Raw genomic sequence first — 15,405 nt, forward strand, 5'->3', positions numbered from 1 at the left:
ATGCTTTATTTCAAGGGGAAAACACAAAATGTACAAGCTGGTTTAAAAATACACTCCTTTAATTAAAAAGGTGTAATAACATTAATAACAAAGAAAAACTTTACCAAAGCAAAACTCCATTCTTATGTTTTTCTTGGCTCTAACCAAACTATTTCTGGATTTTCCTTTTATCTAAAAGGTAAAAAAAAAAAGTTGCAAACATGAGGGACCAACTTTAGCAGCTAATTGGACAAACTCCCGAAGTAGCAGAGGAGTGCACAAAGGAAAACAACAGCATCAAGGACAGAAACTGAAAGGATGGAGTTATCTTTCAGGTCCACACAAAAAAATCCCCATAAGAGCAAAAGACAAAGTCAAACGAAAGAAAAGTTGCAGCAAACAAAGAAAATAAGCAGGTTATTGTCAATCCATGTTTAGCCATTACCGCTGACCCTTGCAGGCCAGTTAAACCACTGACCTGTGTTTTCCCCAGTAGTGTGTAGGCCAGCTGGACCTTGGTGTAGTGCGAGACATCGAAGTGCTTACAAGTCTTCGACAGAGCGACGTCAAGCTGCTCCTGGAGCCAGAAATAGGCAGATGACAAAGAGGGGGAAAAGGGCCAAAGTAAGGGGAAAGGGGGGGGGGGGAAATAAAAAGAGAGGGATTATCGTTCTTAAGACCGGGGATTTAGATATGGACGTGCAGTTGTAAAGCTATCACACACAGCCAAGGGCAGGTAATTGGATGTGGATGTGAGAGTGTGTGTCTAAGACTTTGACAAAGAGATAAGGGGAGGCAAGGAAAGTTAGCACGAGAGTGTGTAATGTGTAACAATGAGCTGACCTCAAAGAGCACAGCGCCGATAAAGGCTAAATGATCAATCACCTTGCATCGCAAATCATTTTCTCATGCCTTAAAAAGCAAAAACACTAGAACTGCACGTCTGTGAAGGTTCTCAGTCATCCAGGTCATCGTAGTCAAAGGAGCTTGCAAAGAAAAGCGTCTGGACTTCTTTAAGTTACTTGAAGACGTTTCACCTCTCATCCGAGAAGCTTCTTCAGTTCTAAGGTCAAATGGTGGAGAGTGGTCTCTCCACCATTTGACCTTAGAACTGAAGAAGCTTCTCGGATGAGAGGTGAAACGTCTTCAAGTAACTTAAAGAAGTCCAGACGCTTTTCTTTGCAAGCTCCTTTGACTAGAACTGCACGACAGGAAGTAACTAGTCAGTAAAGTAATTAAGAGGGCCAGATGACTACGTATACAACATATGCTGGGGACGCGTATATTCATACATTTAAAAGACCGTCTTAGATGCACAATAGATGGTCCAAGTGCTTCTGACCGTAGTAGCTTTATGATTTTAAAGGATTTTGCATCACTTCTTAACTAACTCATGCTGACAGGTAAACAAACGAGCACCCAGGCAGTGGATGTGCACACAAGCACGTCTCCTTCTTGTTTACGGACAAAACTGTAAGTAATTAATCTACTCAGGCGCAGCAGCAGGCGTAAAGAGAAAATTGCCTTGCATACCATTTATTACACACACACACATATGCACGCACACATATCACGACACAGCCAGAGATGAAACAGATAATTTACTATGCCTGCACACTCATAATAACGACTTTTCTGAATGTGTCAATATTTGGCAGACCCAGAATAAGAAAGGCAAACTATGAAAAAATGTCAAAATGAAGCATAAATTGCTTCTTTCAGATCAAGGCTTCTGGAAAATGATGAGGTTAGAACTCCATATTACACACTGCTAAACGTCCTTTTACTGCTCTCAGCTAATGGAATTAGAGACGAAGCATGGACGCACATACCTCGATCTGCTCCAGAGTGTCTTGTAGTTTGGAATTCAACTCGCTGTGGAGGGGAAATAAGAAGGGGGAAAAAGAAGGTGGATGAGAAAATATTATTTTTTATTTAAGACATTTAATTGCTGTCAATTACATTTTCTGATCTGTTTGAAATGACAACAAATATTAGAAAATGTCCATCACAAATTACTCTAAACCAAATGCACACCATTTTTATCCATTTAACTTCATTTCAGCTGTAAAAAAAACAATAACAAACAATACTGAAGATCAAATTATGAATGAATTAGTTCAACTAATTGGTTTATTTAAAAAAACATGAAAATCACTGATGGATGAAAACCAAGTTTGGAAATATGTCTGCCAGTGAAATAAACTGTGAATGCTGATAGTGTGTGTTTCTGTGCAAGCATCATGCTATCTGAGATACAAAATGCCCACGCATCCTTGGCGCGCGCTCAGATTTTGACTCATCCTGGCGAACACTTTCAACTCTGAAGCTGAGAAGTATCAACAGGAAACATGACTATTTTGCAGATCCCAAGACTCCGATTCAATTCCCTTGTGACTTCCCCGCCACTGCATCCATTCATAATCACCCTCTGTTTCACTGTTTTCCTGCCTCCGTCACCGCTTCGCTCGGGGTCTTTTTCAGGTCAGCCTGCTCTTATGTTGTGCCTTGTGAGTGTGTAGTTGCCCAAGGGAGAGTGTGTCCTTAACAAATTGCTAATTAAGCATCTAGCTACAGTGAGGGATAGGCAGTGAGGAAGGAGAGAAGGAGTCCGCAAAGGGACAGAAGCCGCACGTACCAGTTTGCAAAACAGGTGAATAAATGAGTCAGACACTTTGAAATTCGGTAATGTATCTACGTGTGTAGACATGCGTGTGCGTTTATAAGGTGCACAAAGCGAAATGTGGGTGTTTAGACTGAAAAAAAGGCAGAGATGAGAATAAAAGTTAGGAAGGACTGATTTGCAGCAGCCAGCCTCAGTTTAACTTTCAGTGATGACCAACCTGTTTACCACAGGTATGAGATACAGTCGGGGATGCAAATGCGTAACAGCAACGATAACATCAGAAACTCTTGGCCACAATATGAAAAAGGAAGTCACAGCCAATTCCTCTATGATTAAAAGCCAAGATAAAGAAAATTAGTTGGAAGGCATCTGGAAAGCAGGCTGATCAATGCTAATAAATTTGAATGTACACAGGAAAGGCCCAAAGTAGAGCAAGACTAAGAACATCCACCAGAAGGGCAGAGGCCAGGATGATAAATGCCCCTGTGGTGGCTGGGTGTGGTTTTTGCTTAGCTGCAGGAGGAGAGGTGGGGCAGAGTGATTCGGGGAGTAGTGCCAGGTTGAGCTCAGCAGCATAGCTGCTGCACGTTTGCTAATCTGCTTCTTCCTTTTTATGCGGTAGCACGCTGGGAGCTGGACTGACACATGCAGAGTCCATGCCAGTGGACACAGACACACACGTACACAGCCCTGTGTGAAAGACCGGTTAAGACTCGTGTGTGATCCGTAAGCCAGGTACTGTAGCCTCTAGTAGAGCACAGTTTGCGTTTGTTATAACGTGTGTGTGTGTCTGTGCATGTGCGTGAGAGAGACAAAATAAAGACTGTAAGAGGCCAAACCAATCCCTGATTGATTCTGTGCAGAGGTGAACTCAAGGTTAGCAGAGTCTCTCCTACAGCCCTGTTATGAAACATTAAAGTGTATTATGTGGCAGTGCAGAGTAACAGGAGCTAAACCGTGAGCTAAAAAGTACTGAGAGAGCATAAAAGAAAAATATAATCATTAGCAGTGTAGGCTGACGCGGGCACAACCTCTGTTGCTTTTTTCTTTAGTGGCAGACCTCAAATATCACCAAACACAGAAGCTGTTTTCAGTGTGTACCTTGGCTGTCTACCTTGCTAGCTGCAAACTTCTGCAAGTTCAGAAGTTTTTGGACAAAGACAATTTTAGTAGATTTTGCCTCTGCACACCACATTTAAATCAAATAATCAATATCTGACTGAAGTGCAGACTTTCAGCTTTGACTCAAGGGGTTTTTAAAGGGTAGTGCATTAACTGTTTAAAAATTACAGCTATTTTTATACATAGCTCCCCATTTTCAGAGGCTTTAAAGTAGCTAGAAAGCTGACTGACACACAGGTTTCTTGGCCAGGTTAGACCTGTTATCTCACTACATTAAGACAAATTAGGCAGATAAAAGATCTGGAGTTGATCCCAAGTGTTGAACTTGCATTTCGTAGCTGTTCACAGGAACTGTTGATATAAGGTTGAAAGACATGTTAGTACAAGTGAAGGAGGCCTCCATTAACTAAATAAACCTTTGAGAAAGACAGCCAAAGTAGCCAGAGTAGCCAAATCCACAATCTAGTGTATTCTTAAAAAGAGGACAAGCTCAAATCGTTTCTTTTCACAACATCCATCCAAGTAAGGAATACTGTCAAAGAGGTAGGTGCATCATTATCAAGGTCTACAACCAAGAGGCGCCTTCATGAATATAAATGTAGCAATGTGCAGTTGTTAAACAAGAACAGGAAGGTTAGATTAACATTTGCCAGAAAACATCTAAAAGAGTCTGGACAGTCTGGAAAAAATTATCTAAACAAATGAAACCATGATGAACTTCCACCAGAATGATGGAAAGAGAAAATTATGGAAAAGGAGAGAAACAGCTCCTGATCCAAAGTATAAAACATCATCTATCAAACATGTATGGCTGCCAGTGGACCCAGGTCACTGGTGTTTATAGATGAAGTGACTGCTGACAGAAGAAGCAAGATGAATTGTGAAGTGGACAGGGCTATGCTCTCTGCTCATATTCAGCCAAATACTGCAAAACTCAGTGCTTCACAGCGCAAGTGGATATCCAAAGCAAACAGCAAAGGCAACCTAAGAGTTTCTCAAAGCAAAGAAATGTGATAGTCACCTGATCTCAACCCATTAAAGCAGCTTTTCAGTTACTGAAGACAAACCTGAAAGCAGAGAGACCCATAAAAAAGCAGCTATGGCCTGGCGGAGCATCCCACGTGAGGAAACACAGCATTTGGTGATGTCCATGAGTTCAAGACTTCAAGCAGTCACCGACTACATTTTTTACCCAAGTATTAAAAATAATCCTTGTATTTAAAATTCAATTATTTTGTCCATTTCAGTTTAAAACTCTAAAAATGAGGGAGTACGTGTAAAGAAATGGCTGTAATTCCTGAACAGCAGTTAGGTCATTTTTTAGTCTTTTGGTTTAGTTTACAGCAGTGGACTGACCTGCACTTTTAATAATACATCTACACAGAATGCATGATATCCAGTGAGCTAAAGTGGCTGATTTAATCATACATTACTGAAGCCTTAAATGAGTCTCTAAGCCTAACTTAAGCACACTTGGCACAAAATTTTCGACCTCTTGGTTGTTGAGATCTACAAGAAGTCAATGAGAGCCAATCACCTGCTGCTGTTCAGTCCTTCTCCTCTGTATGCGTCACTGTCCAGTACATACGGTTTAATGCACAGATGCAGCTCCTCCCTATATACTGGCAGTCATCGCTGATCAGACAGAATGCATAAATAACAGATGAGCAGGAAAAACCTAATTAGCAATCTGTTCCCCGCAGGGAAAACAAGCATTGAAACATAGTTTGATAGAATTTAGGAGGGTTTTTTTCACCCCATTTTCACTAATAACTGGCGAAAGGTGTCCATAGAGCCTTGGGGCTAATTTCTTCACACTGACTTGATGACTCACTAAAACAGACGATGTGTGTTGTGCTTTCAAGGATCTGCAGGATCCTCAGATTTTGTGAGAGTGACATTTTTGCTGGAGTTATAATAGCCACTGCACAACACAGGTAGAAAGGCAACAAAGAAGCAGGGAAAGACCTTGGAAGAGTGAAAGATGGGGGAGAGGGGATGGCAGTTACTAGAATTATGCCAGACAGAAAGCAGCTGAGGTTTGTGGAAAGCTAAAAGAGAAGAGGATAAGTAGGAATCAGTTGAAAGATAAAAGAGTTTAGAAAGAAAAGCAGCGGGGAAAATTGATCCTGTCAGACTGTTAGAATGTGCTTAGCTTGTTTTACTATTTTTTCAGGTACAAGATTTTATGTAATATTTCCTGAGGTATTTGCAACTAACGTCTTTATTGGAGTTCTGCATGGGTACTATTATAACTTGCTGGCTCCAAGGTAACACCAAAAGCTGATACAATGTAATGGATTATTCAGTAACACTTGTAAATTTTATCAGATTTCTGAATCACTTTCCTTTTTTATTTTGCTTTTTGTTAATTTATTACTTTGTTTTCCGGACTAAAACTTATGCAAACCTTGGATACAGATGTATACGCTCTGATTAATCTGATAAACTGAGTATTTAGTACAGCAGCTAACATCAAAACCCAGTTAGATCCAAATATTAAAGAGAGACAACATGTCTCACTAAAACTGGTTTGCTGGAGAAATTAAGACATGATCGATAATTTTTGGAAAGGGCAAGCTACAAATCAATGAAAATGTTACTTCTTTCCCCCTTGGATGCCTACTAGGGGTAACCTATTGGAAACTGAGTGGTTTCTGTAATATTTCAGGCATCCAGAACAAAATGACTATGTGTGCATCAGAAGTCTGAGTGATCTCCGCCTACGCAGGTTACTATGGACACCCTTGGACAAATCCAGACATTGTTATTGGCACATATTAAGGTGTCAAGTCTTGTCATTAAGGGAACGGGGTTGGTCGCCTTTATCATCTTCCTTCTAAACTTATAAAGCACCAGAAAAAGTAACAAGCCACAAATACAGAAATGGGCAGAGAAACTACAAAAAAACCCAAAAAACATCCATCAGACCAAAGAAACTGAGCTGACTCTGAATATGCTCGGGGGGTAGGGGGTGGGGGGTACCCCTTTATCATGATCTCTAAAGCATAGCAAGTAAACACAAATTCAAGTGACACACTATTACTCGTGACACTTGCTTGCTGATGTTGGGCAGGCTGCTTTAAACTGTTCACATGCTGAGCTGTACTTCTCCTGCACAATAAAACAAACACATCTAGCACAATCTTTCATTTTCTGCAGAATCATGATGGCAGCAGGCATTTATAACTATATGCACGACATACCTCAATTGTGCAATAGTCAAATAATTTTACTTTGACAGAAGAAAACACACACACACAAGCTCAGACTAGACACCGCCTTTGTAATTCTAAGATCACAGCGGAGTTCACATTTCATGAATACAATGCTGGATACATGGGGGTGCTTAAGCTGCCTAATAGCTGCCTGAAGAAAATGGACCGAGACAGCCGTTTAAGTACCTTCATGGGCAGACGATATTGACTTTTAAAGGGTAAGGAACAAATGGAGTCAAACGAAGAGTGGGCATGACAAATGTACAACCTTCAGCAATCAATGGAAAAGCATCGCTACAAGGTTAAATGGAAGTGTAGCAGATGGGCAACGGGCCGCCTAAGGGGTATGGACAGAAAGTGCAGTTTGTTACTGCGCAGCATGACAGATGTGTAATCAGTGTACCCATGTTATAAACTGCATACAATGAGGAGGAAGAAACAGTGGAAGAATTTTTAAAAAAAACAGCACGAGTGTGAAGAGCAAGAAAACTTCCACTGCAAGAACAAGTTTTGGGTAAATGCAGTGACACTGGCAGAGAGTGCTTTTCTTTAGGATGATCACAAACGAGTTACTGCACTGATAGGCTTCTTGTAGTGGGTGTTGACACTGGTGGGAAATGGTGCAAGGTCTAATCCACACACCCACAGTCGAGCACATTTAAAGAGCATCACTTTTGAAATGAAACTGCAATAATGATAAATTAATGACGGTGGAAACAGGGGTGATAGCTACATGTATAGGCGGAAGGGGACAGTGGGAGGATTTTTCCACACCAAAACAATCCCTTGTGCATAACGCCGCCTTATTGATCACCATTTCCCAGCAGTCAGGTTGTCATTCTGGCATCACAACGAGGCTGCCTTTGTTTTCTGCTCCACTGTGTTAAGACATTGTGGGAAGCAAATGTTGATATAAAATAAAATCTGCATGTGCGTGTTTGCAAAGGCAATGGGAATCTTTCACTGCATTTTTTTTTTCTGTTCCTTAAGGAAATGTCTTTCAGATACTGTTCCTCTGTTGTATGTAGTTATTTTTGGGGGATTTTTTTGGCCTGACACGTTGAACCTCCATGGTTCAAAAAAATTATCTTTTATATCTATCAAACTGTGTTATCTTTGACAATCTAAAGAAATTATGTGTTTTGCAACAGGTTGTTAGGAACGCAGTGTCTAGTAATACAATTTACAGACACAATTTTTCAATTCAATTCCATTTTATGTATAGGGCACCAAATTTAAATACCCTACAATAATACAAAGAAAACAAAGAAAACTGGCGAAAGTGGGAAGGAAAAACTCCCTTTTAGCAGGAAGAAAACTCCAGCAGAACCAGGCTCAGGGAGGGACAGCCATTAGCAGTGACTGTCAAGAAACTGACGAAAAAGGAAAAGGACAACAAAAAGATGGATCCGTGGGCAGGTGAAATGGGTGGAGATGATCATTATTAATCTCTCTGGCATCCCGGATCAATCTGTCAATGCATAAAAAGGTCTGAACACCCAGCTACTGACACAAACTGAATAAAGGTGCTTAAATGACAAACCGTCAAGTATTCACTATATTTCCCGTTTTCTCTGCATCAATCATCCCTAAAGCTTTTCAAATCTCACTCTTACATTTTAAAAAAAAGAGAGAGTAAAAATAAAGAAGCTACTCATTGCTTTACATTTGTCACCACCTCTGATAAGTTTTTCCAGTCTAACTATCTCTGTGGCACAACCTTCACGCTTCCTGCCTGTAACTGGTGATATTATGTGTTTTCCAATCTGAAGACTTCAGAATTAAAGCTCGCCAAAAACACCAAACCAAATGTTTAAAAAGAAAACTGCGGCTGAAGTAAAGATGTTCTGGTTCAGACTGAAATATCAGCGCACTAATGTCTTTAGAGGGTTAAAACTTTTAGAAACTACTCTGATATCACACCTAATGCAAACAAGGGGACATAACAAGCCCTGTTAATACTACGTCTTACACCAGAGCAATTCGATTCCAGCCATGAAAAAAAAAGATACATTTCAAGAGAAACTAATCAATATTTTAAATCAGGTCAATTTCTAAATTTCTTCTACTCCAAATAAGAATTGACAATGGAAGATGTAAAACAACAGCATAACTCATGAAAATCATATTCATAACAAAATATTTTCCAGACAGAAAAATGAAGTCGATGCCTACTCCCGCTGGATACAGTAACATATCACTCTATCAATCTGCTCGTACTCTACCTGATGCAGCTGTAGTGTTTAAAGGTGCTGGCGGCCTTCTGACATTCCAGACACAGCTGGATTGCACCTGGATAATCTTCTTCCTAAAGAACCAGATGAGTTATAATGTTTAATGCATGTTACATGCCACAAAAATATAGGATTTTCAGTGTGGCTTAATGGAAAAACTAGTCCATAATCACACCAGGTGAAAGCTGTGGATGATGGTTTACTATAGATTTACGATTCTGATCCAGTCTAATACTACAATTTTCTTAAAATGCTTATAACAGCAGGTACTCTGCAAATAACCAAGGATTACACACAGTGGCAGTGAAATCTATTCCATATACTGTACTGCTGACCTTAACAGCACATATAGATTTGTATTTGTCTCTCATGTTTGTGTGGGTTTTGCTCTCAATGTTGAATCCCCACTGATGTTTGACCTTTTACTGTCAATTAATAACACACAGCGTGTGCGTGCGTGTAGGGATTACTATACCTCGAGCATCTCGCTGAGTCTTACATCTGTTCTTTGCTGTGAGGGGGAGCAATGACAAGCAGAAAAACACATGAATACAGCATCAAATACCTAAGAGGACACAATACGAACTCATAATCTATTCAAACTAGCTCTGCGCTTTCCTGCTGTGATCATGTTGGCAGCATATTTTTCTGATTACAGTGTGAGCAAATGATTAAAGTGATTAAAAGAGCGCATGTCTGATTAACTCCCAGCTTAATTTTAAATCATGTGTAGAGAAACTGTTGCAGTGATTACTGAAGACTGCATTTATTTGTTAACAGTAACATCACACTGTGTTTATGAAGTTTTTTCAGAGCGATGTAGGTCAGTCAGAATCAGAGGACTACATCATACTTAAATGATTTTGCAGGTCAACCAATACACATTAGTAAATAAAAATAGTAGAAAGAAAATAGTGCACTGGAAACTGTATTCATTACTAGAGTAATTCAAAGGACAGCACCAAGACAAAAGTCAGAATTTACAATGTTGAAAGTTGAATTAACCAAAACAACAGAATGAATCCTTGCAGGATGACCTCAAGAACCAATTAAAGATCACTGATGTGTGATACTGAGAATTGTTGAATTGTTGAAGAATGATTAGAAGTCGAGCTCAACTTTTTGTATGTAGGGTGCAATTTTGAGCACCTAAATATGCGAGCGCAAAGCACCCTCTCCACATATACACCTGAAACTTCATGTTTGTTAAGGCACCTCGTTGCTCACTTCAAAGGTGACATGAGTTCAACTCATTACCCAACCACAGATATTTTCAACTACAACAGTGAAGTCACTTAAATTCATTGATAGTCTATTCCATGCTCACTGGTCAATACATCACTGTTAACATGTAGTGCTTGTTAGCAGCTGCTGAAACACAGAAACTTGTGGTTGCTCCCTGGTCCTTATTCCTTACCACTGGTCTCCCCCCAAAAAATAAAAGCTGCATAGTAAACCATGTGAATTAACTTTACCAGGGTCTTGATGGTCCTCAGAGACTTGAGCAGGCCTGTTAGCAGTTGTCGCCTTCTCTGATTGGCCAGGAGACCGAGGCTGGCCTCGGTGAATCCCTCCTTTGCCACACTCAGTTGCCTACACAGAAGAAGTCTCAGGTCAATGTTACCAGGTATTCAGAGGTCAAAAACAAGACGGTAAGCAGCACAAGAGAAGATATATACACACAGAACTATAGCCCAGGTAGTAACAGATTTTAAGAGTAACAGATGAATGCACCATTATTTTGTTATGCTTTCAGTGCTGAGTAAAGATCTTGACGTCTAAGCTTATAACTCATAATTCCATCAAATCTGACAAGGTCCCAAATCACTGCTGGCTGAAATGCAGCCAAAACTATGACAGAGCCACCTCTATAGATAGTACCTCTCTCGTGACCTCCTACATACTTAATGGCAACAATTTGAACCAAAAATGTCTCATTTGTATTCATCACTCCATAACATCTGTTGACACTGATTTTGAGTCCAGGTCTTGTGTAATTTGACATAGATCAGCCTTTTTCCTTGTTTCCCTTTCTTAAGAATGGCCTCTTGACAGCTGTCCTTCCACTGAGACCATTTCTGATGAGGCTTCAGTGAACAGCAGATGGATTAACTGAAAGGCGAGATGCATCTCTCAGGTCCCATTATCAGGCCTTTGCCTTTCCTGACTTTCATATACTGTTTATTTTCTGTAGATAGTATGTTTATTCCTCACACCTCTTCTTTTGTCCTTCACTTGTCCCATTCCCTCTAACTTATTAAGGGGGCACAGCACACAGTGTTGACACATGCCAAGTTTTCAGCTAACAGCTCCTTGGGAATTATTGGTGCAAAAATACTATTTTATACCTGTCAAAATGTGTCATCTTTGGCAATATTTTAGACTAAATTCAAGAAATAAGCCACTAACAAATTGCCTAAAGATACAACATATAATTGGTTCTTTATTAAGTCGTTGGTTATGTCTAGACCAGGGGTCAGCAACCTTTAACACCGAAAGAGCCATTTGGACCCGGTTTCCACGCAAAAGAAAACACTGGGAGCCACAAATACTTTTTGACATCTAAAATGAAGATAACACTGTATATATTGTTTTTTACCTTTATGCTTTGTGTGAACAACTAAGGTGTGTTGCTTATGAAATCCTTGAAGTGCTACAGAGAAAATTACATTTTATTTATGTAATTAACACATTTTGAACTCTTAAAGAAATATAACAAAAGGAAAGACACCCAGCTGAACTAAAATGATCCATGTAGCAAACAAAAACTGGTATATCGCCTTTGGGCTTTTGGAGCCTTGACCTGACTTTTAAAAAATAATTGGAAAAAAAGCACTATGCTGCTAAAAAATAAAAAAATAGATATTTGCAAAATTCTGCCTAAATATGTATTTTACCTGGTTAATGTGTGTGGCGTGGTCTGCAGCGCCACTGCAGGGGAGGCGGACGCACCTGAGCAGCACCCGCAATCACGCCTCGCCGCCTTTACGTCTGTGCCATCTATGCTGTTGTTGGTATGTGTCAGGCTGTGAGCTGAAAAGCTACAGCGTACAGCAATGCGTGTGTGAAAAGTGGTCAATAAAGAGATGCTGAAAAGCGTGTTCATGCAAACATCGTCGGGTCTGCCGTGGTATGTTTACAATGGGACTTCTGGTCCTGAACCTCTGCGCACAGCGTCTGCAAATCGGGGCTGTACGAAGTCACTTCACCAGGACTGTAAGCTGCCATCTGTGAGGCGTGAGCGGTGTTTGTTTTTAACATAGTTCACGGTGGAGAATAGCTGATCCGAAGATCCATAATTGGCCTACCTGGGGTTGAAAGTCTCGATAAATGCACAGCGTTTCGGCGGGTATACCGGCCTCCGCGAGTTTGACTCTTATTTTGAGCAATGAAAAAAATAATAGAATATAAATTGATTTTTATATTTATAGAACTACAAGTAAAAAAAGAACTAACATAAATAAAATACACTTCAGCTAAATACTTCTAATTTATTTTCCCAAACCACGCAGAGCCGCACTATAAGGACTAAAGAGCCGCATGCGGCTCCGGAGCCGCAGGTTGCCGACCCCTGGTCTAGACAAAGCACTGGTTCATTGCTTAAGCGTTTTTATGCTTGAGTGATTCAGGTCAGTGCTAAATAGCTTCATGAACAAACAAACAAAAACAAAAAAAGGGAGACTCCAAAAACGGTCAGGTAAAAGGACCGGACTGAAAATGAGTGAAAAAGCAGCCAATGTCAAGCAGCCAAGAAAAACAGGAAGTTCTGGCACACTGGAAGTAAAATATAATAAAATAAGAGGTGACCCTGGACTTTTGTACCTGAAGATGACTTTTTCTATTTATACAAATCACTGAAATAATTGAGTATCTGAGCTTTCAAAAGGAATAACCATGAAACAAGAGTCTATTATTTAAATTTAAAAAGAGTGACAGGCGTAGGGTAACCATATGATTCAATCCTGCCCTGTAGGACCTTTGATGCCATTCCCCAACACATCTTGTCCATCTACACTTTATTATAAAAAGAAACTGTTACATAGCACTGTATGCTACATGTCCACCGAAACCTTCAGGAATTGGCAGCATAACGCTTTGTCTTATACCACCCACACAAACCACATAGCGGCTCGAACAAACAAAGAACAGATCATGTGTGGTGGCAGGTTTTAGACAGCTACTTTATTTTAAGACAACAAGACAAAAATATTTCTCAAATGTGACCACATCAACAGACTGAGAATATCTGAATGGAAGCCATTATGGTTATGAGGAAAGCACTTAATATGCAGATGCACTTTGAATGAGCTGTTTGAGTAGGTTTCTCAGAATAGATGATATGTAACAGAACGCAATTACCTCCTTGCATTAGTGCAAATGACTGCTGCCAGCTGCAGGCTGGTCTGTAACGCCGTCACTCTCTCTAGCTCCTGTAAATAAGAAATGAGATGGTAAGAAGAGAGAGAGCAACATACTATGCCTTTAAGTGCTTTAAGAAAAGACTTTAGAATGAAATGGGTTATTACCAGATGTGACACTGTAGCTGGTATTTATTTTCACCCTTTTTCACTCTGTTTGTCTGTTCAACAGTATGAAAAAACATGGAGACAACACCTGCAGCAGGTAGGCATTCAAGATGAGAGCATTACAACCAAACAAGATGTCGATGTGAACCTTAACATGAGCCTTTAAGAACTCAGAGACATCATGGCTGGTGTAGTCCCATTGCAAGATGGTCTATTGTTGGACAAAAGTTCTGAAAGCTCACCAACATAAAGACATCACCACACTTGCTCACTTATGGTACTTTCTATACAACAGGTCATTTGCTTAGCTAATCACTTCCCCCATCCAGCACATAAAGACATAACAGCAAATTCCATCTACATTCTGTTGCAAACAGACAGATAACACAAATGATGTTCTTATTGTAAGAAATGTATCAGAGCCAAAGTATACCACAGTTTAGGAGAATAACTTTCAAAACAGAGAAAAATCAGAGAATGTCTTCCTTCCCTTCAGTGTTGACATTTAGAAAAGGATCAATGAGCACTTTGCTCCGAGAGTGCAGTTATTATGCCACTTGAATGACCTCGGCTGAGAACAAGCACACCCTTAGCCAATACAGGGCCAACGGACAAACAGCTTACCGTCGTATTTTTGACTTTCCTTGTCTTCTTTGTGCTTTTATCTTTTCTTTTCTTTTTTTTTTGATCTGCCAGATGTCATGCCTGAGGTGGGAGAAGCTTGTTGTTTGATCCTCTTTTATAATGCTGTATTACTTTTCCACAAGAAAGGTCCAGTGTTGGCAAAAAGAAAAAATCCTCATAACACTGTCAGGCAAAAAACAACCTTTTACCAATGGAATATAGTCCAGGGAAATTCAATTTTCCACGGTCATTAAAAATAAACCAACAACACCAAAGAGGCACTTCAGCTGTGGGTACGAGAACAATAAGCCGATTCAAACAGATCTGCCCTTATGATCTTGAGTGTTGACAAAGACCTTGTCAAGTCCTCATAACACTTTGCAAGGGCTCATGTAATAGTCAGAGGTTTCTCTTGAGGTACGTACACCATGTGATATGGATGTTTTTCTGGATGACTATAAGACACCATTCATGTGTCAGGATATAAATACCAAAAAAGTGTATTTTGAACATTTCTATGAAAATTAAATCCATGCCGAGGCCAACAGTAGACTTTTAAAGTCCAGTGCACTTCCACCATCCACAGAGCCCTCAACAATCAGCATAAAGTAGCATTATCACCTCGTTGACAAAAATCAACAATAACTGAAAATGTAGAAGCTTCAAGCCAGAGCTGTTACAATGTATTGTATCAAATTTGGTGTGTAGGTGCCAGGAAAGTCTTAATAAGAGCTTTTTGTCTTTTTCCATTGCATTCTAGTGTTTCTCAGCCAATCCAATTAAACCATACATGATCAGTGTTTGGTTGTGATAATACCATTAGTGCCAGGTACTGCAATACCCAACATTATAAAAAATTAAACTAAAATTGAGTTTTTTTCAGTAAAGCAAAAGAATTTTAAGCTCATTATAACACTAACGCTGATTTCTCTGATCTTTATTCTCAAACATGTATGAGTCACCAAGTATCTGAGTATTTCTTAATTATAAATTCATAAGCAGCAGGTTAAAAATAGCAGGTACCAGTGTAGCATTTGCGTGTAATTCGGTTATACTTTAAAATATGTCCTCAGAAC

The 15,405-nt window shown here is 39.8% G+C and overlaps 1 protein-coding gene across 2 annotated transcripts in view; it reads right to left on the reverse strand.

The window, feature by feature from the left end:
* Positions 1–15,405, reverse strand: part of vps50 (VPS50 EARP/GARPII complex subunit) — a 117,356-nt gene that overhangs the window by 74,555 nt on the left and 27,396 nt on the right. For both annotated transcript variants that reach the window (XM_084920134.1, XM_084920133.1), the window contains exons 6-11: positions 13,539–13,609; positions 10,655–10,772; positions 9,655–9,690; positions 9,171–9,253; positions 1,812–1,854; positions 458–556 (exon numbers count right to left, since the gene is read on the reverse strand). In XM_084920134.1, coding sequence (XP_084776260.1) covers positions 458–556; positions 1,812–1,854; positions 9,171–9,253; positions 9,655–9,690; positions 10,655–10,772; positions 13,539–13,609 — 450 coding nt within the window. The remainder of the gene's footprint in view (positions 1–457; positions 557–1,811; positions 1,855–9,170; positions 9,254–9,654; positions 9,691–10,654; positions 10,773–13,538; positions 13,610–15,405) is intronic.

The sequence above is a fragment of the Perissodus microlepis genome, chromosome 22, assembly GCF_051167445.1.
Source record: "Perissodus microlepis isolate ML-2025 ecotype Zambia chromosome 22, ASM5116744v1, whole genome shotgun sequence".
NCBI lineage: Eukaryota > Metazoa > Chordata > Actinopteri > Cichliformes > Cichlidae > Perissodus > Perissodus microlepis.